Source organism: Hyla sarda, chromosome 1 (genome assembly GCF_029499605.1).
Source record: "Hyla sarda isolate aHylSar1 chromosome 1, aHylSar1.hap1, whole genome shotgun sequence".
Taxonomy (NCBI): domain Eukaryota; kingdom Metazoa; phylum Chordata; class Amphibia; order Anura; family Hylidae; genus Hyla; species Hyla sarda.
Genome location: NC_079189.1, coordinates 222,663,789 through 222,689,666, shown reverse-complemented (window position 1 = coordinate 222,689,666; position 25,878 = coordinate 222,663,789). Strand labels below are relative to the sequence as shown.

At 45.7% G+C, this 25,878-nt stretch overlaps 1 protein-coding gene across 2 annotated transcripts in view; it reads right to left on the bottom strand.

Annotated features, from left to right (window-relative positions):
• FRAS1 (Fraser extracellular matrix complex subunit 1) overlaps positions 1-11,543 on the bottom strand; it is a 596,246-nt gene extending 584,703 nt beyond the window's left edge. For both annotated transcript variants that reach the window (XM_056568808.1, XM_056568807.1), the window contains exon 1: positions 10,816-11,543. In XM_056568808.1, the coding sequence (XP_056424783.1) occupies positions 10,816-11,011 (196 nt within the window). In that variant the 5' untranslated portion in view covers positions 11,012-11,543. The remainder of the gene's footprint in view (positions 1-10,815) is intronic.
• Between the last annotated feature and the right edge of the window lie 14,335 nt (positions 11,544-25,878).

The following is a 25,878-nucleotide window of genomic DNA, read 5'->3' as shown; positions in this document are numbered from 1 at the left end:
GAGACCTATAACACTGCACACACTGATCTTTTACACAGATCACTGGCATGTATTAACACGCCTGTGATCAGTGTTATCGGTGCTTGACTGCTCCTGCCTGGATCTCAGGCACGGAGCAGTCATTTGCCGATCGGACACCGAGGAGGCAGGTAAGGTCCCTCCCGGTGTCCTGTGAGCTGTTCGGGATGCCATGATTTCACCGCGGTGGTCCCGAACAGCCAAAATGAGCAGCCGGCATACTTTCACTTTCGCTTCAGACGCGGTGGTCAGCTTTGATCGCCGCATCAGAAGGCTTAATACAGGGCATCACCGCGATCGGTGATGTCCTGTATTAGCTGCGGGTCCCGGCCGTTGATGGCCGCTGGGACCGACCCGATATGACGCAGGGTCACCGCGTGACCCTGTGGCATATCACGGGAGCCGGCGGAGGACGTAAATATACGTCCTTCGTCGTTAAGGGGTTAAGGATCAGGCCAATTTTTTATTTTTGTGTTTGCACTTTCGTTTTTTCTCCTCCCTTTTAGATTTTCCACCTACAGACCCATATAAGAGCTTGTATTTTTGCGTCACCAATTGTACTTTATAATGACATCAATCATTTCATAACAAAATCTACGGCGAAACCAAAAAGAAAGATATATGCTCTGTCCTGTCTGACAGCCCTCCTCTGTGCTCTCTCCTGTCTGACAGCACTCCTCTGTGCTCTCTCCTGTCTGACAGCACTCCTCTGTGCTCTCTCCTGTCTGACAGCACTCCTCTGTGCTCTCTCCTGTCTGACAGCACTCCTCTTCACCCACCAATAATATAAAACTGAAAATGTTGGATAAGGAAAAGGCCAATCTACTGAATGCCTTCTTTACTGTATTTACACCAGTAAAAAAAAAAAAAAAAATCAGATGATATAAGTAGGGTGAGTATAAATTCTCCGGAAAAATCACACCTGTTTAGTGCGGCACTCCCTTATTAACATTAAAAAAAAACACATAAATCACCATACCAGAGTCCATAACATCCATACCAGAGTTTAGCAGAAATTAAAGGGGTACTCCGCCCCGAGACATCTTATGCCCTAAGATAAGATGGCTGATCTGGGGACCCCCGCAATCTCTCCTGCAGCCCCCTAGTTTCTCAACTGCACAGAGCGAAGATTGCTCTGTGGCTGATGACGGGTGATGTAGGGGATGGAGAATCGTGACATCATGGCTCCGCCCCCTCATGATGTCACGCCCCCTCCCATAGACTTGTATTGAGTGGATGGGGTGTGACATGACAAGGGGGCAGAGACGTGACCTCACGATTCTCCGTCCCCTACATTGCCCGTCATTGCCTTCCTATGTCTAAACACAGTAGATATTTATGTTGAACTTGACGGACTCGTCATTTTTCAACCTTAAAAACTACACTGCTCAAAAAAATAAAGGGAACACTAAGATAACGCATCCTACATCTGAATGAATGAACTAATCGTATGAAATACTTTTGTCTTTACATGGTTGAATGTGCTGACAACAAAATCACAAAAATTATCAATGGAAACCAAAGTATTAACCCATGGAGGTCTGGCTATGGAGTCACACTCAAAATCAAAGTGGAAAACCCCACTACAGGCTGATCCAACTAGGATGTAATGTCCTTAAAACAAGTAAAACATGAAGCTCAGTAGTGTGTGTGTGGCCTCCATGTGCCCGTATGACCTCCCTATAATGCCTGGGCATGCTCCTGATGAGGTGGCAGTCTGTGGTGCAATGTGGCATTGGTGGATGGAGTGAGACATGAGGTCTCAGATGTGCTCAATCGGATTCAGGTCTGGGGAACGGGCGGGCCAGTCCATAGCATCAATGCCTTCCTCTTGCAGGAACTGCTGACACACTCCAGCCACATTAGGTCTAGAATTTTCTTGCATTAGGAGGAACCCCAGGCCAACCGCACCAACATATGGTCTCACAAGGGGTCTGAGGAGCTCATCTCATTATCTAATGGCAGTCAGGCTACCTCTGGAAAGCACATGGAGGGCTGTGCGGCCCGCCCCAAAGAAATACCACCCCACAACATTACTAACCCACCTCCAAATGGGTCATGCTAGTGGATGCTGCAGGCAGCAGAAAGTTCTCCATGGCGTTTCCAGACTCTGCCACGTCTGTCACATCAGTGTGAACCTGCTTTCATCTGTGAAGAGCACAGGGCGCCAGAGGTGAATTTGCCAATCTTGGTGTTCTCTGGCAAATGTCAAACGTCCTGAACAATGTTGGGCTGTAAGCACAACCCCAAGTTGTGGATGTCGGGCCCTCATACCACCCTCATGGAGTCTGTTTCTGACCGTTTGAGTGGACACATGCACATTTGTGGCCTGCTGGAGGTAATTTTGCAGGGCTCTGGCTGTGCTCCTCTTTGCACAAAGGCGGAGGTAGCGGTCCTGCTGCTGGGTTGTTGCCTCCTACGGCCTCAACCACGTCTTCTGGTAGTGCCTCCATGCTCTGGACACGCTGACAGACACAGCAAACCTTCTTGCCACAGCTTGCATTGATGTGCCATCCTGGATGAGCTGCACTACCTGAGCCACTTGTGTGGGTTGTAGACTCAGTCTCATGCTACCACTATAGTGAAAGCACCGCCAGCATTCAAAAGTGACCAAAACATCAGCCAGGTAGCATAGGAACTGAGAAGTGGTCTGTGGTCACCACATGCAGAACCACTCCTTTATTGGGGGTGTCTTGCTAATTGCCTATAATTTCCACCAGTTGTCTGCTCCATTTGCACAAAAGCATGTGAAATTGATTGTCAATAAGTGTTGCTTCCAGAGTGGACAGTGTGATTTCACAGAAGTGTGATTGACTTGGAGTTACATTATGTTGTTTAAGTGTTCCCTTTATATTTTTGAGCAGTGTAAGTGTAAGTGTAAGTGTAACTAATACTCTCAGCACATTTCACAGTAGCTTAATCAGACCAAGATCTGGTATATATGGAAGCCAAGTCATTTTTTAGAACATTTTGTTATGTTTCTAAAATAATTCCTGAGCAATTTCTGCAATGTGTCAGGGGCATTATGCAGCTGAAAAATCCACTGCCATGAAGGCGTGAATTGGGTTTGCATCAGTGTTTAGGGCTGCGATATCTGTCAAAGTAATGTGTTCACACCACCATTGTTTTCTCCATTGTTCTGCTCCATCCTAGGATGAAAATAACATCCCTGCTTGCCAGATGCTGAGGGTGCCTGACAGACCTTACCACAATTAATGGAGTCTGTCAAGTTTCTGTAATTTTACGGCATTTTGCCATTTTAGCATGCTGTGCTGTTCAAAATTTTTGACACAATCTGTGCCAATGGCTCCGAACAGAACCTTTTCATGTGAATGAATCGTAATGTCCACATCAATGCCAGAACCCAAGGATTCCTTCCATTGTACTGCCTCTACTGGCTCGTTTTCTTCCTATAAAGCCTCCTGATGCATTCTCTTTCCAACGTACATGAACCACACACACGTCTGTGCATATGAAAGACTTCATCAGGCCAGAATACATTCTTCCATTGCTTCTAGTTCCAGTTCTAATGCTCAATGGCCCATGGCAAGCACTTTTGGTATGGATTAGCCCTGGCACTCTGATACCTTTTTAGACCAGAGAGAATTAACTTTTTTGCCATTTGAAATACATCACTCAGTACCTCAGTGGCCTCACTGTGCAGGTCTCCGCCCCCTCCCTCAGTATGCTGTATGCTCACATCTCCCCTAGCAGTAGCAAAACTACAACTCCCAGCTTGTCCTCACTGACAGTAGCAGGACACAAGCTGACAGTGGGAGGATTTTTCCTCCAGCTCTGAGCCCTGCGCTCACAGCTGTCAATCAAGGAAGTCATTTTTTAATTAAACCAATTGTAAAACCTATTGGTTATACATGCTTTACAACATATCAAAAGTTTTTGTATCTGACAGTGCCCATTTAAGTTTGCTTGTAATTTCGGCTCACATCCTTCACTAGCATTTATACTAGCCTGTTTATTCTGTTCTCCCTACCATTGCTAATGCCTGACTATTACTCTGCCTTGTGATTTTGTACTTCGTTGCTCTCCCTGGTTCTGATCTTGGTCTGTCTGACTAGCCTGCTTGTATGTATTCCACTTTGGTTGTCTGTTCTCGGTTTACTCTCCAGTTTATTTGGACTTTGGCTTTTCTCTAGTTAATCACATGTCTACTGAAAGTTGGCTAGGACTTTATTTGATTAAAGTACCTGTTGGAAACACTGCGGATCTACATCAAAAGCTGCAACTGTGAATTTTTTACCAAAATTTTACCAAAATTCACAGTAACAAATCAACAACAAATCCACAAATCTGCAAAAACATAATTTTAGACTGAAGTTTTGATGAAAACTGGAGCACATGTATGAAGGAAAGACAGACTTTTCCTTTATTTAAATCCATTTTTTGCTTTGGTTTTAACAATTGCATTAAAAGGGGGTACTCCGGTGGAAGACATGTTTTTTTAATCAACTGGTGCAAGAAAGTTAAACAGATTTGTAAATTACTTCTATTAAAAAATCTTAATCCTTCCAGTACTTATTAGCTGCTGAATACTATAGAGGAAATGATCTTCTTTTTTGGAACACAGAGCTCTATGCTGACATCATGACCACAGTGCTCTCTGTCCATTTTAAGAACTATCCAGAGTAGGAAAAAATTCCCATAGAAAACATATACTGCTCTGGACAGTTCTTAAAATGGACAGAGATGTCAGCAGAGAGCACTGTGGTCATGATGTCAGCAGAGAGCACTGTGGTCAAAAGAAAAGAATTTCCTCTGTAGTATTCAGCAGCTAATAAGTACTGGAAGGATTAAGATTTTTTTAAAATAAGTAATTTACAAATCTGTAACTTTCTGGCAACAGTTGATTTAAAAAAAATAAAAATAAAAAAAGACATTTGAACTGGAGTACCCCTTTAAAGAGTCTGAACATGATTGCGACCGGATATGCTGGTCTATGAGGGTGCTGACACATGTATAGATACTGTAACTTTCAACTTATTCCATAAAAATATGATAGAAAAATCCACCATGGAATACGTAGCAGAAGTCCATAGAACATTTTTACTGCATGTAACGTTCCCCATTACAGCAGTTTTGGATGGGGATTAGTCCTATTCCATGGGGCCAATCTGCATCCAGGCAAGCCAATGCATTTCCATGCACAATACACAGAGTAAGTGACATTTGGTAAATAGGGGATAAAAATTCATTCTTGTGCCAGCGTTTCTAATGACTGTCCATTCATTGTCTATAGGTCTAACATACATGTTTAGCAGCCACATAGAGAATGAATAGAGCTGTGGACCACATCATTCATTCAGGGGACAATTATGCCCCATTCTTGGAATCGGCAGGAATCCAAGCAGTCAGACTCCCAGCAATATGCTAGATATCCCCTATTCTGTGGGCAGGGGATAACTTAATGAGATGTGAAAACCCCTTAAGCTAAGATTACAGTATTTGGGCACAATGGGGCAGATTTATTATTCAAAATACGCCAGAGTTCTAATTTAAAACTAGGTAGGTATCTGATGGACATGCAATGCAAAACCTCAGCATGTGATTTAGGCATTTTCTGCATCTTACTAGACATTTTTCAGCATTTGGTGCAAATACTGGCCTAAAGTAAAGCAATCATGAGGTGGGGTAAGGGAGTTTAAAGTATAAGCCAGTAAGTACACTTGTGCCAGGCTTAGCTTTCATGCTTCGTTCTGTATGGTAATTCAAAAGTTATAAAAATGAACAGCCAATGTAGTTCTTGAATGCAAATACTGACACAGACATTCAAACACAGTCAAGGGATACAGCGTATTTCCTAATAATAATATGATGGTAGTAGTGTTTCATCAGACAACTCCTTGGTTCAAAAAGCAAGTTATTCAGCTATTCAGATCATTCATGTTGGCAGCCCCCCTGCAGTGCAGCTAATCTTATATTTTAATAGTTCGGACATATACGCACGCGGCGGTACCACCTATGATAATTTTCTTTAAAGTATATTATTTTATTTAAAAAAATAGGGAATGGGGGGGTGATTCAAACTTTTATTGGGGGGGGGGCTTATTCACATTTATTCCCTTTTTTTTTTTAACCCTTTTAGGGGACTATTACATGCAATCCTTTGATTGTACACACTAATCAATGCTATGCCATAGCATTGTTATAATCGCTCTGCTGCTCCAGCTTGCTGAGCAGGCATGGAGCAGTAGATCGCCGAACGGACGACGAGGAGGTAGGTGAGGACCCTCCCGACGTCCTGTAAGCTGATTGGGACATTGCGATTTTGTCGTGATCGTCCCGATCAGCTCCGCTGAACTGCCGGGATAGTTTTACTTTCACTTTAGATGCTGCAATCAACTTTGATTGTGGCGTCTAAAGGGTTAATGCCGGGCATCAGTCCAATCAGCGGTGCCCGGAATTAGCCGTGGGTCTTGGCTGCCCGTAGCAGCCCCCACGCGGTTTAACCCATTCTACGCTCGTGAGAACGGTTTAAACCCCGATAGTGGGACTCAGGATGTACAGGTGCACCGTGAGTCCTCAAGGACTCGGGAACGGGGGCATAACTGTACGCCCTGTGTCCTTAAAGAGTAGCTCCCACCATCCTATTTTTTTTTTCTGTCCCTGCCTATTGCACATCTGTCCCTAACCCCCTCCCTGCTTTTAATTTTTATTTTTACTATATTAAAAATGCTTTTTGTCTGCCTGGCAGTGTGCTCACTACCAGGCAGACTTCCCCATCAGGCACCGCGTCACTGATGCCTGCTGGGGGGGACTTCCGTCCTTAGTTCATCTACACAGGGTGCCTCCAGCTGTGTCATCACTACAACTCCCAGCTTGCCCTGACATCTATTGGCTGTCAGGGCATGGTGGGAGTTGTAGTATTGAAACAGCTGGAGGCACCCTGTGTAGATAAACTATTAGTTACATGCGGCGCTAGCCCGTCCCCTCCGTCTCCCTCCCCCCCCCCCCCCCCCGCGCCATACCCCATTCCCTCCATCACAACACCCACCCCACCCCCCCCCATTACACTTACTGCAGAGTCCGGCAGCGGGCGTGCAGGGACAGCGGTGGCGACGAGGCGGCGGCGATGTGCAGGAGGAGTGGCCTCCCAGCCAGTAGCCGGGGAGCCAATGCGCTCACTCCCTGCCTGTCTGATTGACAGGCAGGGAGCGAGTGCAGGCTGAATGAAAAAGGACCGATGCCCGGCCGCATCGGTCCTTTTTCAGGCGTGACGTCACGCCAGGCTGCAGCCGGCCACTAGGAGACCCCTAGTGGACGGTTTTCAAATGTAAATTAAACAATTTTAATAAAAATAAAAAAATAATAAAAGTATATTAGAGATATGTTGTAGTATATAAGTACTACAACATATCAAAAAATAAAGTTGGTGACAGTGCCCATTTAAGTGGTTAAAGGGGTATTCCAGTGAAAATCATATCAACTGGCTCCAGAACGTTAAACAGATTTGTAAATTACTTCTATTAAAAAATCTTAATCCTTCCAATAGTTATTAGCTTCTGAAGTTGAGTTGTTTTCTGTCTAACTGCTCTCGGATGACTCACGTCCCGGGAGCTGTGCAGTTCCTATGGGGATATTCTCCCATCATGCACAGCTCCGGGGACGGGACATCATCATTGAGCAGTTAAGACAGAAAACTTCAGAAGCTAATAACTATTGAAAGGATTAAGATAAGGATAGGGGATAAGATGTTAGATCGCCACGGTCCCGCTGCTGGGGACCCCGCCATCATTACTGCACAGAGCGAGTTCGCTCTGTGCGTAATGACGGGCGATACAGGGGCCGGAGCAGCGTGACATCATGGCTCCGCCCCTCATGACAGTTTATGGCAGGGGGCGTGACGACTGCCATGCCCCCTCCCATAGACTTGTATTGACCTGGGAGGGCCGTGACGTCACGAGGGGCTGAGCCGTGACGTAACGATGCTCCGGCCCCTGTATTGCCCGTCATTACATGCAGAGCGAACTCGCTCTGCGCAGTAATGATAGCGAGGTGCCGCAGCAGCGGGACCACGACGATTTGACATCTTATCCCCTAAGATGTCTAGGGGCGGAGTACCCCTTTAAGCTTGATCCAAACACGGCCTCTTATTTAAAAAGAAAAAAAAAATTAAAGTTATATCCACCGCATAGGGGCAAACAAGCTGCTTCCATATGTCAACTAAGAGTCAATAGGGAACTATGGAATGCCACACCAACATGGTGGCTGTTTTTTTTCATCCTGTTTTAGGCTTAGTGGCACTTTTCTTTTCAGAATCACAGCATTCTCTGAGGATGGTGTTTTAACAAGACACTGTGGCCTTCTTCCTCCCACAGGTGGAAGAAAAAAAGCCATTTATGTATACTGACTCCCCCCAATTCTTCAACAGAAATCCTTGAGTCACATGATGGAAAAAAAAAAAAAAACACATGAATCGCCAAAAAGCCTACACTAATACATATATTTATTTATTTATTTATTTAAGCCACAAAAACTGCATTATAGAAGAAAAACCGTATATGGGTTAATATTTGTACACACATTTTGATACAGTTTAGCCAGGTTTTGAGGAATCAGTTTTTCGTCAAAAACCTGATACGGGAACTGTATTGCAAAAACGTGGTGTGAATGCACCGTAAGACGCAAAAATGCACATCTAATATGAAAGTTAAAAAGAACATAACAGAAGATTCTAGTCACAGCGGTGACACTAGGGGATAACTCCAAGCAGGACTGATCTGCATACCTGGGGACTGTCTTGTAAGGGTGCTTTCAACACCACGTTTTGTACTTACGGTTCCCGAATACGGCTGGGAGGAGGGGGCGGGGCTTAATCGCGGCGCCCGCACTCAGCCGTATTTGGGAACTGTATTTAATGCATGTCTTTGAGCCGACCGGTTGACCACGTTTTTGCCTGCGGTGGGGAAACCGCATACGGCCGAAAACGCAGCCTACCGGAGGCTGCAGTTCACTCCGGTCGGCTCATGGGCATGCAATAAATACGGTTCCCGAATACGTCTGAGTGCGGGCGTCGCGATTAAGCCCCGCCCCCCTCCTCCCAGCCGTATACGGGAACCGTAAGTACAAAACGTGGTGTGAAAGCACCCTAAGACTGAGGTATTATTATTAGGGAAATCTCTGTATGGGTGCATGCACACCACGTTTTTGCTGTACAGTTCCCGTATACAGTTTCAAGTTAAAAACCATATGGAACTGTATAGAAAACTGTATGCATTGACTTAACATTGTAAACCGTAAGTCAAACGCATCATCCATTTTGCATCGTATACGGTTCTGTCAGGTTTTTTTCCCCATACCCAAAACCATAGTCTACCACGTTATTTTGTCCGGGTGAAAAACTGTATTAAAAACGTATACGTTTTTTTTTTTTTTTACATGGGAGTCAATAGGAACCATTCAGAACCGTATGTGCGTACGGTTCCATCCGGTTTTCACCATACAGTTTTTAACTTCGCACAGTTTTTTTTTTCTTGAAATTTCAATCATACAAGTGAAACTTTATTCAAAATGGAGTGAAAAGTTACAAATGTATGCGTTTTTTTTCTTAAAAACAGGATGCAACCGGACTTCATTTTTCAAACCGTATATGGGTTAACATTTGTACACACGTTTTGATACAGTTTAGTCAGGTTTTGAATACATGATACGGGAACTGTATTGTAAAAACGTGGTGTTCATGCACTCCAATACAGACGCAAAAATGCACATCTAATATGAAAGTTAAAAAGCAAATAACGGAAGATTCTAGTCACAGCGGCGACTCTAGGGAATAACTCCAAGCAGGACTGATCTGCATACCTGGGGACTGTCTTGTAGACTGAGGTATTATTATTAGGGAAATCTCTGTATCCCTGTGCTGTTTATTTTGCTTGTCAGTGTCAGTACATGCATTGTCCATTCTGCTTTGCAAATGCTTCACTTTCATTGAATTTCTGTATTACTAGCAACTGGACTGCTATGTCTCGGCCCTGACATATATACACACACATATATATATATATATATACACATACATATCTCAGGGGTGCCCCTCTACGTGCACAGTGTTTGCCAGCGCAGACTCTGCCAGTCTAGTTTTACAATATCTAACTTTAAGACGGGGTTAATATATCCCCCCCTATGTTCTACTATATACATGTGCTTTGATTGGCCCGACATATGCCAACAGTGCGGCATTATTTTATATCTAGCTGGTTGGTACTCTGGTAAACCTTTTTAAACTGTATAGAAAATTGTAGCTGACTGTGCTTCATTACAGCTAAATAAAAAAATTATATACTGTGCAGACCAGGCATATGTAGGCACAGAGTAAGGGCATATAGAAGTTTTGGAATATACTAGCATGGCACCATGTGCCACACACTGGGCATGTCATCTAGGGGCATCTGGTAGTAAGTGGTGCATTTTCTGAACACTGAAAACTTTAGTAACTCTATAGAGCAGTGTTTCCTAACCAGGGTGCCTCCAGCTGTTGCAAAACTACAACTCCCAGCATGCCCGGACAGCCTTCGGCTGTCCGGGCATGCTGGGAGTTGTAGTTTTGCAACAGCTGGAGGCACCATGGTTAGGAAACACTGCTCTATAGAGCCATGTCGCCTGTGTCGGGGGGGGGGGGTCATCCTGACAGAGAACATACATAACGCATGAAAACCTGTGCAGCCATATAGTATACACAATCTCACGTCTATGAGGAATGGGCTACAGGGAAAAGTTGTATGTTACCTGCAGACATGTCCATGAGAGAGATTGCTATACACGGTATATACGGGGAGTACTTACCTTGTGACTGGGGGAAGAAGGCTGTGAATCCCAGCAGAATGACTAGGATGTGCTGCCTCAGGATCCTGCTCCAGTCCATTGTGGGAAGGGTTAATCCAGCAGACAGAATTCCCCGGTCAGACAGTGCGGTCTCTAGTTCATCCCTGACTGGAGCGCAGGTCACAGGTCCTCCGGGTCTCTGTCCATGGTGGCTCATTCCCGGCTGTCTCCAGCAGCCTCCATGAATCCTCTGTGGAATGAATCCTCTGTGGAATGAATCCTCTGTGGAATGACGCTCCGTGTAAACTTGTGCTGAGCTCAGGTGAAGCTGCAGTAGGCTGCACTGGCCGTGTGTGCGGTGGCGGTGGCGGTGGCACTGGCTGGGCACACTCCGGGGCTCCTCCTCCTGCTCTCAACTTTCCCTGTACTCCGCTCCCTCCCCGAGGACTGACTGCCCCAGAAAGAAAAGCCGCTGCCTCGGGAGCCTAGGACAGCACTGGGCGGCCCTCTCACCGGGGAGGCGTGTGCCTTACTAGGAGTCGGGGAGACGTGCCCTGCGGCTGCACATGCTCTCCTCACCGGCTGTGGGAGGGGGCGCGCCGTCCTGCAGGGCAAGTGAAGACTCACCCCCCTGGGAAGTGGAAATACCTATGTGGTGGGAGCTTATAGAGAGGACACTGTGAGGGCCTGTAGTGTAATTACATGTAGCCCGCTTCTTTCCTAGAGAGCTCTACATATAAGGCTGTGGGGATCAGGTATCCAGCACGGGCAGCAGAGATTCCACTGGGTCACGTGACGCGCAGCAACCTGATCCCCTTCATTCTGCTGAGTTTAGACTCTATGGATCAAAGCAACATGAGGCCGGGCAGGTGGACGACGGATACGAGCTGCTCTCCGCTCCATTAACCTGTGTATTGAGTGACAGAGCAGCCAGTAATGGAGGGAATGACAGGGGTAGTGCAGGTGACATATTGGGGCAGAAGTGTTTGCAGGAGTTCTATACCAGGGCTCAAGTCCTGCAGGAATGCGTGGGAACTGAGTTCCTTCACTTTTTCTACAGCAGGAACGCCATTCCCATTAGTAGGAGTTCTGCAGGACCAGCCCTTTAGTGGAAGAGTTTCCACACTTTTTCCCCCAGGACTTGACCCCTGTACTATACCCTCCAGTGCCAGCTGCAGATACCCTAATGTCAGACGTGCCCCAAAACCTCAGACCTGCTTCACCTGTCTAAGAATATGTTCATGTAGTGATGAGCGCCATTGCCCATATTCCAATTTGCGATATTTTGCGAATATATAGACAAATATACGGCCTATATTTGCGAATGTCGCGTATTCGTTATATTCACATATGCAAATATATTCATGTATTGGAGGAAGAAAACAGTGAGGGGGGTGGGGCAACTTTACTATTGGTTGCTAGGGATGTTGTTGATAACCTGACAAGTCTATTTGCATCATTCTAATTGGCCCACAAGTGAAAAGAAGGAATATGCGAATATTTACATATGCGAACATGCGCATATGTAGAAAAAAGTCAATATTCGTAATTTTGAATATATAGTGAATATATTTGCAATATTCACGAATTTGCGATAAAAATTTGAAATGCCAATATTCGCGCCCAACACTATGTTCATGTTAACACTTCATTTTTTTTTTTTTTTATTACATTCAGCAAATGCATGGACATATCCCTAGGGTCCCATTCACCTAAACCAGTGTGTCTTCAGCTGTTGCAAAACTACACCTCCCAGCATGTCCGCACAGCCTTTGGTGTCCGAGCATGCTGGAAGTTGTAGTTTTGCAACAGCTGCAGGCACACTTTTTGGAAACTACTGGCCTAGATTATCCTTTCTTCATATGCCCAACTGCTGTGGGTTCTTACAATTCATAGGAAAGTGTAGCTTGCAGCTCTTTATACAGAAGCACACGGTAACAATGCAGTTCTTTGTGGAATACAGGTCTTAAGTCCTGCAGAAAAGCGTGGGAATGGAGTTCCTGCACTTTTTCTACAGCAGGACCATGGTTACCATTAGCAGGAGTCTTCCATCTTGGGTGAGTTCCCACACTTTTTTTTCCCAGTACTTGACCCCTGCTGGTATACATTTTTCAACAGTGGGGTCTTGAGGGCAGCAATGCTACAGTGAATAGAGGGGCACAATGACCAAATGCAAACAACAATTTAACCCCGGAGGGGGTTAATAAAAATCTCTAGATCAGTATGTGTTCTAAATAAATGTAACTTTTATTCAACAATAAGGTAGAAGGTGAGAAACAAAACCACACAATTAAAACCACTGATCCAATCTAATCACCCTGCTGTATCTGTACCCTAAATGGACAGAGCCCTAACCGGACAAACTTATGGGTCGGTGAATTTATTAGTCACGTGCCCTAATGGACATGAATAGGGACCGACTATATGTGGTTGCCAGGAGTGTAGTGTTGTTAGCCAACTAACAGGTATGTGAAATACTTAGGCAATTGTATAGCCCTACTCAAGCGACAACCATATCACTCTTCTAGACAACACAGTGACTACCTGCACCAATTATTGATGCCCATTTATATCTAAAATCGCCACTAGGGTGACCTAATCCATGATGGGAACTGTCTATTTACTATAATGTTTTTTGTGTACCTCAATTACCTAAGCAAACTGCCCAGTCGCTGCTGAGCACCGCAGGTCTACACTTATTGGCTTATATCGCTCATTAGTGGGTGTTTTAGAGGTACATATTATGAGAATTCATAAATATGGATGTGTTGGGAACGCATTTAAAAAGTCAGGCTGTCAAACCCTGACATGTTTTGCCACTCACGTTGCTTTATCAAGGTGATTACTGATGTGGCTTTATCAAGGAGATTACTGACTGACAATGCTGTCAGTAATCTCCTTGATAAAGCCACGTGAGTGGCGAAACATGTCGGGGTTTGACAGCCTGAATTTTTAAATGCTTTCCCAACACATCCATATTTCTGAGTTCTCATAATATGTACCTCTAAAACACCCACTAATGAGCGATATAAGCCAATAAGTATAGACCTGCGGTGCTCAGCAGGGACTGGGCAGTTTGCTTAGGTAATTGAGGTACACAAAAAAACATATAATAAATAGACAGTTCCCATCACGGATTAGGTCACCCTAGTGTCGATTTTGGATATAAGTGGGCATCAATAATTGGTGCTGGTAGTCACTGTGTTGTCTAGAGGAGTGATATGGTTGTCGCTTGAGTAGGGCTATACAATTGCCTAACCCCTTAAGGCCCCGGGCTTTTTCCGTTTTTTCATTTTCAATTTTTCCTCCTTAACTTTAAAAATCATAACTCTTTAAAATTTTCACCTAAAATTCTATATGATGGCTTATTTTTTGCGTCACTAATTCTACTTTGTAATGACATTAGTCATTTTACCCAAAAATCTACGGTGAAACGGGAAAAAAAAATCAATGTGCGACAAAATTGATGAAAAAACACTATTTTGTACGTTTTGGGGGCTTCCGTGTTTACGCAGTACATTTTTCGGCAAAAATAATACCTTATCTTTATTCTGTAGGTCAATGAGGGCTCATTTTTTGCGCCGTGATCTGAAGTTTTTAGCGGTACCATTTTTATTCTGATCAGACTTTTTGATCACTTTTTATTCAAAAATGCGCTATTTTGGACTTTGGAATTTTTTTGTGCATACGCCATTGAACGTGTGGTTTAAAAAGCGGTATATTTTTTATCATTCGGACATTTTAACACGCGGCAATACAACATTTGTTTATTTTTATTATTTACACTGTTTTTATTCTTGGAAATGCCGGGTGATTCAAACTTTTATTAGGGGAAGGGACATTCTGAATATAATACTACCACACACTGTACATTCTGAATATAATACCAACACACACTGCACTCTATGAATATGAACCTGCCACACCCCATACCCTTTAAATACATTACTACCTTACACTGCGCTCTCTGAATATAATACTATCACACTCTGTACACTCTGAATATACTACCACACACTGCGCCCTCTGAATTTAACCTTGCCATACAGTGCACCTTCTGAATACAATACCACAACAGCAGTAGCACCCCTCATCATCCGTTACATGATGCCATTATAATGGGAGGGGGGAGATTGGTGGTGTTACTGGTGGATGATGCGGGTGCTACTGCCGGGGGGGGGGGGGGGACACATTTGGCAGGCAGCAGTTCCCCTACATTAGGTAGCATAGATTCCCCACATTAGGTAGCAGGTCCCCCACATTAGGTAGTATAGTGTTTCTCCCCCCACGCCCACACAGACACACTTACCTGGTCTGCGCAGTGCTTCTTCTCTCCAGCGGCAGCCTGAGGAGTGGCTTGCGACATCCCTAATCAGACCCAGGCCTGGAGACGGGGGGTTAGCCTAGGTAATCGGGTTCTATTGGACGGGGGGCGAAGACGGATGCTGAGCGACATGGTGTCACCCCAGCTGGTGACCTGAAGATTGGGGGGGTGGACAGGGTGCTGAGCAGCATGGTGTCACTTCATCGGGCTGGTGTCACCCGGTGTGGCCCACGCCTCCCGCATCCCGGTAACAACGCCACTGGTTGGTATCTGTCGACACTCTCCACACAGCCCGTTATCAGCATCTGTAATGAAGCTCCATAACGCTGATAACATAGCAAAAGCAGTTAATTCACCCATCTTTTCCAGCTGTGTTTCAGCTTCTTAACCCCTTAAGGACGCAGTTTTTTTTTTTTCGTTTTTTGCATTTTCATTTTTTCCTCATCACCTAAAAATCATAACTCTTTCAATTTTGCACCTAAAATTCCATATTATGGCAAATTTTTTGCGCCACCCATCCCGCTGCTACCTGGCATTTAACCCTTTAGATGCCATGATCAATGCCAATCACGGCATCTAAAACTATAATGATAGTTGCTGGAAGCTCAATGTTGCTCACTGAACCCCTGAATGCTGGGGTTCCACAAGCTAAAATGGCAGAGGAGAGTCCCCTTACCTGCCACTAATCGCTGATTAACTGATGTATCCTAGCTTAGCAAGGATATATCAGTGGATTGCCAATCTAATGATTGCATATAAAAAGTGTAAAAAAAAAAAATATATCTCAAATGATAAAAAAAACCACTCCCCTAATAAAAAAAATTGTTTTCCCATTTTACAAAAAATTTACATATTTGGTATTGCCGCGTGCGTAATTGTCCTATCTATTAAAATATAATGTTTATGATCCCACAAAGTAAACGGTGAAAAAAAAAATAAAAAAAAGATTTTTTAATCACTTCAGATGTTAGAAAAAAGTTAATAAAAAGTGATCAAAATGTTCTTTCAAAACAAAATTGGTACCGATAAAAACTACAGACCACGGAATAAAAAATGATCCCTCATGCATCCCTGTATATGAAAAAATAAAAAAGTTATATGGGTCAGAAAAGGACAATGTTATGCATACCAAACCAATTTTGTTAAGTAGTACAATAATAGAAAAACTATATAAAGCTAATGTATCATTTTTACCATAACGGCACTTCGTAAAAAATCCCACCAAAAGTTGCAAAATTGCTGTTTTCTTATAAATTTCTGCTCACAAATGGTTTTGGGGTACAATCTATGGTAAAATGAAAGGTGCCATTACAAAGGTCACACAAAAAACAAACCCTAAAATGCGTCTGAAGGTAGAAAAATAAGTTATTGATTTTAATTGCCAAGTTGTGCGATGATGCGAGGGCCTCAGTATCAGAGATGGCAACCCTAGTGGATACTGGTCTCCCTAACAGCCGGGGGAACAGCTCAACTAGTAGTGTGGAGGATGGCAACGCAGGTAGGCCAAGACAGTTATTTGTGGTAGGGGATTCTATAATCAGGAAGACGGATAGAATAATTTGTCACCAAGACAACCTCAACCGAATGGTGTGCTGTCTCCCTGGTGCCAGGGTTCGGCATGTGGTGGAAAGGGTGGACAAATTACTAGGGAGGGCTGGGGATGACCCAGCTGTAGTGGCCCATGTGGGAACCAATAACAGAATACATGGTAGGTGGAGGTCCTTGAAGAATAATTACAAGAAACTAGGTGCCGGGGGGCGTGGCTTGCCGCGAACAGAGATGGCCGCCTGAGCTGTGAGCTCCGTAAACCCTGAGGCCATTCATTCGCTTAATTTGCACTCCCAGCCTGTGCTCTCATGCCGAGGGGCACCCGCCGGCGCCGGAAGACCCCGCCATCCTGCACGGACCCTCAACAGCTCCCTGGGGCCATTACACGCTACCTGCGCCAAGTCTCTGCCTCAGCCCCGGCCTCTCCTCCGGCATCACCAGGCCACGAGCGCGCGCTCCGTTCCCGCTCAGTCGGCCCTGCGGTGGTGCGCTCTGCTATTAGATCGGACCTGCCCAGCTACTCTCCTGACTCTACGGGGACCCCTGCACCATCACCTTTGCTGCTGCTGACTGCTCCGGACCTCGGTGTGCTGCCTGGAGGGACAGTCTGCCCGCCATCTTCCTCTCCCCCTGAGGTGGGGGTGTCTGCGGGGGACCTGGGCTCCATTCCTGTGGATTGCTGCACTGTGGAGGTAGGTGCCTCTCCGGCCCTGTTTCACCCCATACCTCCATCTGGGACTGCCTCTCCTCCTCTGGACCCCCTCATAACAGCCTCGGCCCTGCTAGGCCCGGACCCCAGGGACTCAGGGCATTCGCCTGGAGCTGTGCTGTTTAAAGGGCCATCGCCTCAGTTCCTGCCCCATACCCAGACACAGGGCTTGTCACCTACAGTCCCCTTGGCCTCCTTCTCGGCTCCTCTCGTGCCTGGGCCCTCTGCTGGAGTTCCAGGTTCTGACAACCTTGTTGCTGAAGTTGCTGGGACTGATCCCCCTGAGGCCCTTATCCCTTGCACCTCTCCTAAACCGCAGAGGAATATGTCTGCCTCCAGGAACTCGGCTGGGCGCCCTGGGGCACCCACCCCTTGGAACACACTCACACAGCCTCAGGAGGCTCCTTCTTTGTCTGTTGCGCCCGGTGGCTGGGAGGATGGCCTGGATTCTGAGTTGGAGTGTTCGGGGGTCCCTGCTCCTATCCCGGCTACCCCTGACCTCTCTCTATTGCTTTCTCAATTGCCGACAAAGGGGGACTTCAAGGTTCTTATTGCTGAAGTCAGAGAGGCCTGCAGGGCCGAAATAGCGGATATGCGCCAAGATCTCCAACATGTCTCAGGCCGAGTGGACGACTTAGAAGAAGCTCATGACTCTACTAGGTCCTACATTGCTAACCTGCATGAAACCGTCTCTGCTCAATCTGCGTTTCTGGGTGACCTGCATTCGCATGTGGAAGACCTTGACAACAGGGGTAGGAGAAATAATATTAGGGTCCGTGGATTGCCTGAGGCTACCCGGGACGAAGATCTTCATGCTACTCTGGAAGCTATCTTCAACTTGATCCTGGGTGAACCCTCATCCCACAAGATTGCACTGGATCGAGCCCACCGGGCCCTCCGCCCTCGCCCTACCTCTGGCCCTCCAAGGGATGTGATTTGTTGTGTCAATGACTTTCAACTGAAGGAGAGAATTATGGCTAAATCACGCACCCTTCGGGACTTTGATTTTGATGGGGCACCTATCCAGCTGTTCCAGGATCTTTCCTGGATTACCCTACGTAAGCGCAAGATGTTGCAGCCTCTCCTGTCATCTCTACGCTCGGCACAGATTCCCTACAGATGGTCCTTCCCGTTTGCTCTCCAAGCCCGTCGGGATGGACGCTCTGCAGTTCTACGTTCACATGCTGATATCCCGGAGTTCTGTGCAGCCTTTGATCTCCAAATCCCGAAGCTTCCTGACTGGGCTCTACAACCCCTTCCCCCTCCGCCTCCTCCTGTATGGCAGCCAGTTAGAGGGAAACGTCGTGGAGGTGGTAGGGGCCGGCCTGCTCAATCCGCATCTGGATCACGTCATGACCCTACCTGAAGGATATACTGGAACTAAGTTCTGGGCCCACACGTTCTGTGACTACTTGTTTGGTTCTCATTTCACCTGGCGGGGTGCTGTGTTCTTTTACTTGCAATTTACTATAGTTGTCTTTTACTGCTGCCTCTAAAATAACGGGTGCCCTTCTGGCTCCCTTTGTACAGTAGGGATTTGGCATGGCCTTTGGGTGGAAGGGGTTTCTATTCTTTGGTGTGACCTCCCTCTGATGCGTACTTCCACTTCCCCCAATGAGGCCATGACAAATATAGTAACGCTGTTGTTTATTCTTCTTGCATTATTGATATGTTTTACTAAGGTCTCCTCTCTGGCTCTAGTGCCAGTGGTTTGTTTACCGTTTTGTATCCCTGTTTGTCTTTCCCTTTTGTCCCCCCCCTTTTGTGTCCTGCTCTTCCCCTCTCTTTCTGAGTCTCCTCCTGTTCTTTGTCTCTGCTCTTCTTTTAGGTCCAGTACTGAACGATGGTGGTCTTTGGACTCGGGCTGGCCCGCTGATGCGTTTTCTACTTCTCTGAGTGAGTACTTACCATGGCACCTTCCTTACACCACACCTACCCCTCATGGCTAAGTGCGTTTCCCTGAACGTGAAAGGCCTTAACTCCCTCCCTAAAAGGCGTCTCCTACAACGGGAGCTGGTGGCTCTCAAGGCGGATATTGTCTATGTTCAGGAAACGCACTTTGACAAGACGGGCTCCTTTCACTTCCTACAACACCTTTACCCTCAGGTATACATGGCCTCCTCGGACAGGAAGGTAGCGGGAGTAGCTATCCTAGTCTCACGACACTGCCCCTTGCAGGTTTCCTCCTCCTTTGCTGACCCCTCAGGGCGGTTTGTAATTTTATGTGGCACCCTTGGGGGGAAACCTCTGCTACTTTGTAATGTTTATGCCCCGAACTCTACACAAATCCCCTTCCTCCGACGGGTCTTGAAGCGATTGTCTGCATACCCAACCTCCGCCTGGCTGCTGGGCGGGGACTTTAACTTGGTTTTTTCTCCCTCTGCCGATCGCTACTCCCTAACGGACTCCCCACCACCTGCCCCTCAGTTGCGTCTCTCTACGCTTTTTCGTCGGTTGGTTCGTTCGGCAGGGCTCTATGACCTCTGGCGTATTAATCATCCATCCGATCGCTCTTTTTCTTTTTATTCCCACCCTCATAAACTCCATACGCGAATTGACTATTTTTTCGGGAACCTCCCAATGCTGCGTATGCTCTCCTCTGCTTCCATGGAACCTATCTCCTGGTCTGATCATGGCCCTGTTCTTGTGTCTTTTTCCCCTTTCACTTCTTTCTCCCGCCGTTGTCATTGGCGTCTCAATGACTCCTTGCTTAAAACTCCTTCTTCCCGGGACTCGATCCTGCATAGCATAACTACTTACTTTGCGGAAAATGAAGGCTCTGTGTCCTCCCAGGCTGTACTATGGGAGGCACATAAAGCGGTGGTCAGAGGCCATTGTATTGCATTGGGCTCTAGACTGAAGCGAGATGCCTTGGCCCGCTCCTGGGAACTTAAGGATCAAATTTCTGCCCTGGAAGCTCTCTTACTAACTAACCCTTCCCTCCCGGTACTGAGGCGGCTGGTAGTTGCACGGTCCCAATTGGGTGACTTGGCCCTTCATAAAGTTGAACGTCAATTGCTTTATGCCAAACAGAGGTTTTATGAAAAGGGCAATAAGGCCCATACAATGCTGGCTAGACGTTTAAGGGATCGTGCGGCTGCTCAGTCTCCTTCTGCCCTGAAGGATGCTGCGGGGACACTACACTATCACCCTAACACCATCTCCCGCCTCCTCCATGACTATTACTCCAAGTTGTACTCTTTACCCTCACAACTCCCCTCGGATCCGGGAGGGCGTGACGCTGTGTTGGAGACGTTCCTGTCCAGGTGCAGCCTTCCGACTCTCTCTGCGTCTGACAGGGAGTCCCTGAACGCTCCCATTGTATTGGAGGAACTCACTGAAATTCTCAAGTCTCTCCCATCTGGGCGCTCTCCAGGACCTGACGGATTCACCTATTTATACTATAAAACCTACTCGTCTGTCCTTCTTCCTCGACTGGTCCCCCTGTTCAATTCTTTTCTACGGGGGGAGGGGATTCCGCAGTCCTTTTTACATTCCTTGATTACGCTGATTCCTAAACCTAATAAAGACCCACATGATTGCTCCAGCTTTAGGCCCATAGCCCTGTTGAACTCGGATCTGAAGTTGTTCTCTAAGATTTTGGCAGCTCGTCTCTGTTGTTTCCTCCCCGCCCTTATTCATAAGGACCAAGTGGGTTTCATCCCCTATCGTCAGGGAGGCGATAATACTAGAAGGGTTGTCAATCTTATAGATATTGTTAACAAGCGATCTGAACAGGCTTTAATATTGAGCTTGGATGCCGAAAAGGCTTTTGATAGATTGGGCTGGCCATTCATGTTCGCCACTCTACAGAAATTTGGGATCACTGGTGACTTCCTCACTGCGCTGCGGGGTCTCTACTCCTCCCCTACTGCCTCTCTCAAACTCCTGACTGACTCCTCCCCTCCCTTTACCCTTTATAACGGCACTAGACAGGGATGTCCGTTGTCCCCACTGATTTTTGCCCTTTGCATAGAGCCGCTGGCGGCTCTGATCCGGGGGAGTTCGGATGTCTCTGGAATCTCCCTTCATGGGAAGACCTTTAAGATTTGCCTTTTTGCAGATGACGTTTTACTTACCCTCACTAACCCTCTTTTGTCCTTGCCTGCGCTGTACAAACTCTTGCATGAATATGGCTTGGTATCGGGCTACAAGGTCAACCTTTCTAAATCTGAAGCGATGTCTGTAAATCTCCCACCCTCTCTGGTCTCCCTACTTCGTTCTAACTATTCTTTCCGCTGGTCTCCCTCTGCCATTAAATATCTTGGAGTCTCCATCACCCCTACATATGCCTCGCTCTATTCTGCAAATTTCCCTACTTTGTTCAGAGAGCTACGTTCTTTGCTAGAAAAATGGAAATCGCAATACATATCCTTTTTCGGGCGAATTGCTGCAGTTAAAATGACTATCCTTCCTAAATTACTTTATTTTTTCGAAACGTTACCGGTACGGGTTCCGTTGGCTATGCTACGGTCCTTTCAGTCGGCTATTTTCCGGTTCATTTGGGACGCTAAAAGACATAGTCTCCCTATGACGGTCATGATGGCGAACCGAGTTTCTGGAGGTCTGGGGGTCCCAGATGTCACAAAATATTATTGGGCCGCACACCTCCGTCACCTAGCTGCATGGTCTACTCACTTTGCTTATAGTAAGTGGATGGAACTTGAAAAATTGTGGTTGGCACCTGTCCACCCTAATTCTTTCCTATGGTCCTTCCCGCTTCCGTCCCCTGCATGCACCCTTTTAGGTCCTATGTCTTTCACGAGATATGTCTGGACTTATTGTTCCAGGCGATTCCGACTCCTGTCCCCTTTCTCCCCAATGCAGTCTTTTCTCTACCACCCTGACTTCCCTCCTGGAGGCACCTCACTTATGGTTCGGGAATGGGGCTCGAGAGGTTTGTTCTGCTGGGCTGATGTGGTACATCCTATTACTCGGACTCTTCTGTCTTTTGATGACCTGAAATCTCGTTGGGAACTCCCAGCCTCTGCGTTCACTCACTATACCCAGCTCCGACATTACCTATCCTCTCGGAGGGGCTCGCTAGTGGTTTCGCTCCCTACGAGTTTTGAGAGGTTGTGTAGGAGTGGACCACAGACGAAGGGACTGCTCTCGAGTATTTACTCCCTTTTAATCTCCCCCGTGGACGGAACCCTCCCCTCCCATCGTTATATGGGTCGCTGGGAGGAAGTCCTTAACACTTCTATTACAATTCCTCAGTGGAGGGTAATTTGGGATAGGGCTTCTCGGGCCTCCATATGTACAGCTTACAAAGAGACACAATACAAATTGCTTATGGGTTGGTACCATACCCCTGTCCTCCTCAATAAATTGAACCCTGACATCCCCCCGCAATGTTGGCGATGTGGTGTGGGACTGGGGGACACTTACCATATATTCTGGTCCTGTCCGCTGATCTCTCAATTTTGGGTAATGGTGCAGCGGCTTATCCGTGACATATTGGGAGTCGGGGTGCCCCTAGACCCTTTAATCTATCTCTTACATTTGTCGACTAGGGCCTTGTCTGGTCGACCATTTAAGCTATTTCTACACATCATCCTGGCAGCAAAAACTCTCATTGCAAAACATTGGAAACAGACTTCCCCCCCGTCTGAGGGTGAACTCCTGGCCCGGGTCCGTGAAATTCGCTCTATGGAATCTCTTACTGCCTCTTTGAATAACACTATCTCACAATTTCTTTTAGTATGGGACCCATGGGACAGATTCACGGATAGGCAACCTCCTTGATCTTTTAGCTCCTTTTGGACCTTTTCCTCTCTTCTTGCTTCTCTCAACCCACTTTCCTATTTCTTTGTACGTTTCCTTTTCTGTTCCCTCGCCCCTCTGTTTGACGTTGTTGTCTTAGTTACCCTCCCCACCCCACCCCCCCCCTCATGTCTTGGACTACTTGATCCAAATGTGCGGTTGTTAACTATAGCATTACTGTGTCACAGTTGTGACTACCTGACTTGATTGTTGTGATTTGGATTATTACTTGCTTGCATTTCTCACTTACTGTGGGGTACGTCACCCCGATCATTCCTACTGGTGTGTATTTTCCTGTCTGAATATAATAAAAATTTACAGTTGAAAAAAAAAAAAAAAAAGAAACTAGGTGCCAAGCTGAAGGGAAGGACCTCTAAGGTTGTGTTCTCTGGAATACTTCCTGTGCCATGCGCATCGCAGGAAAGACAGCGGGAGCTTAGGGAGTTAAATGCATGGCTTAAGTCGTGGTGTAAGGGGGAAGGGTTTGGGTTTTTAGAGCACTGGGCTGACTTTTCATTGGGGTACAAACTCTATACTACGGTTAGTTTGCACCTGAATGGAAGGGGGTCTGCTGTGCTGGGGGAGAGAATCCTGGAAGGGGTGGCAGAGTATTTAAACTAGGTGAGTGGAGGGAGGATAATAAAGCAAAGAAAGCAGACAGTGGGATGGATAGGTTAGAGAGAGGTCAGGACATAATGGTGGGTGGAGAGGAGTCCTGTGGGGGGAGGTTAAGAGCAGTGGATAAGGAGATCCATGGGTTACAAACCAGCCATAAAAATAAATGTAGCCCGAAAAAATTGTAACCCCAATAATTCAAAAAATTCCATTAGCCCCAATAACTCAACAACTACAATAAGCCCCATTAACTCAAAAAATACCATTCGCCCCAATAACTTAAATAATAACGTTAGACCCAATAACGTAAAAAAAAACAGCCCCAATAACTTAAATAATAACGTTAGACCCAATAACTCAAAAAATCCCATTAGCCCCAATAACTAAAATAGTACAATTAGCCCTTATAACTCAAATAATAACATTAACCCTAATAACTCAGAATATCCATTAGTTAGACTATATGTGTAAAACTTAATGGAAATGTAAAGTGTATGTTCACAAATGCCAGAAGCCTAGCAAATAAAATGGGGGAGCTTGAGGCCTTGATACTGGAGGAACATATTGATATAGTTGGGGTCACTGAGACATGGCTGGACTCCTCGCATGACTGGGCCGTTAATCTGCAGGGGTTTACATTGTTTCGCAAGGATAGAATGAACAGAAAAGGTGGTGGAGTCTGTCTGTATGTAAGAAGTGGTATGAAAGTCTGTGTGAACGATGCCATAGTGTGTGATGATTCTGAGGATGTGGAATCACTGTGGGTAGAATTACAAAAGGAGGGAAATACTGAAAAAATAGTATTTGGTGTAATCTACAGACCCCCTAATATCACTGAAGAGATAGAAGGTCAGCTGCATAAACAAATAGAGAGGGCTGCCCGGGCAGGTACAGTGGTAATAATGGGAGATTTTAACTATCCAGATATAGATTGGGGCGACAATTCCTAAATTTATTGCAGGATAATTTTATGGGCCAGTTTGTGGAGGACCCAACAAGAAGTGATGCCTTGTTGGATCTGATCATTTCCAACAACGCAGAGCTGGTTGGTAATGTAACTGTGCGGGAAAACCTTGGTAATAGCGACCACAATATAGTTACTTTTGACTTAAAATGTAGAAAACAAAGACAGATGGGGAAGGCAAAAACATATAACTTTAAAAAGGCAAATTTCCTTGGGCTGAGAGCTGCACTACAGGACATAGACTGGGGGGAGGTGTTCTCAAATACTGATACAGAAGGTAAATGGGAATTTTTTTTATCAACTCTAAATAACTATACAGCTAAATATATACCAAAGGGGAACAAATATAAACGATTAAAACTAAATCCTACATGGCTGACAAACGATGTTAAAAGAGCAATAAACAACAACAAAAATAGCCTTCAAAAAATACAAATCTGATGGGTCAGCTATAACATTTAAACAGTACAAGGAGCTTAATAAAATCTGTAAAAGTGTAATAAAAACAGCAAAAATTCAAAATGAGAGACAGGTGGCCAAAGAAAGCAAAGCTAATCCTAATTTTTTTTTAGATATATAAATACAAAAAAACCAAGGACAGAGCATGTAGGACCCCTTAATAATGATAATGGGAAGGTTGTCACGGGCGATCAAGAGAAGGCGGAGCTACTGAATGGGTTCTTTAGTTCTGTATATACTATGGAAGAAGGAGGAGCTGACATTGGACAGGTCCGTGCTGGTAACACATCATGTAATGTACTGAACTGGCTTAAGGTAGACATGGTACAAGGTAAGTTAAGTAAAGTAAATGTAAGCAAATCTCCAGGGCCGGATGGATTACACCCAAGAGTTCTTAGAGAGGTAAGTTCAGTAATATCTGTACCCTTGTTCATGATATTTTGAGATTGTCTGGTATTGTGCCAAGGGACTGGCGCAAGGCGAATGTGGTACCAATCTTCAAGAAGGGCTCTAGGTCTTCACCAGGCAATTATAGACCGGTAAGTCTAACGTGCATTGTGGGTAAATTGTTTGAAGGACTTATAAGGGATTACATACAGGAATACATAGGGGATAATTGTATTATAAGTGATAGCCAGCATGGGTTTACTAAGGATAGAAGTTGTCAAACCAATCTAATTTGCTTTTATGAAGATGCGA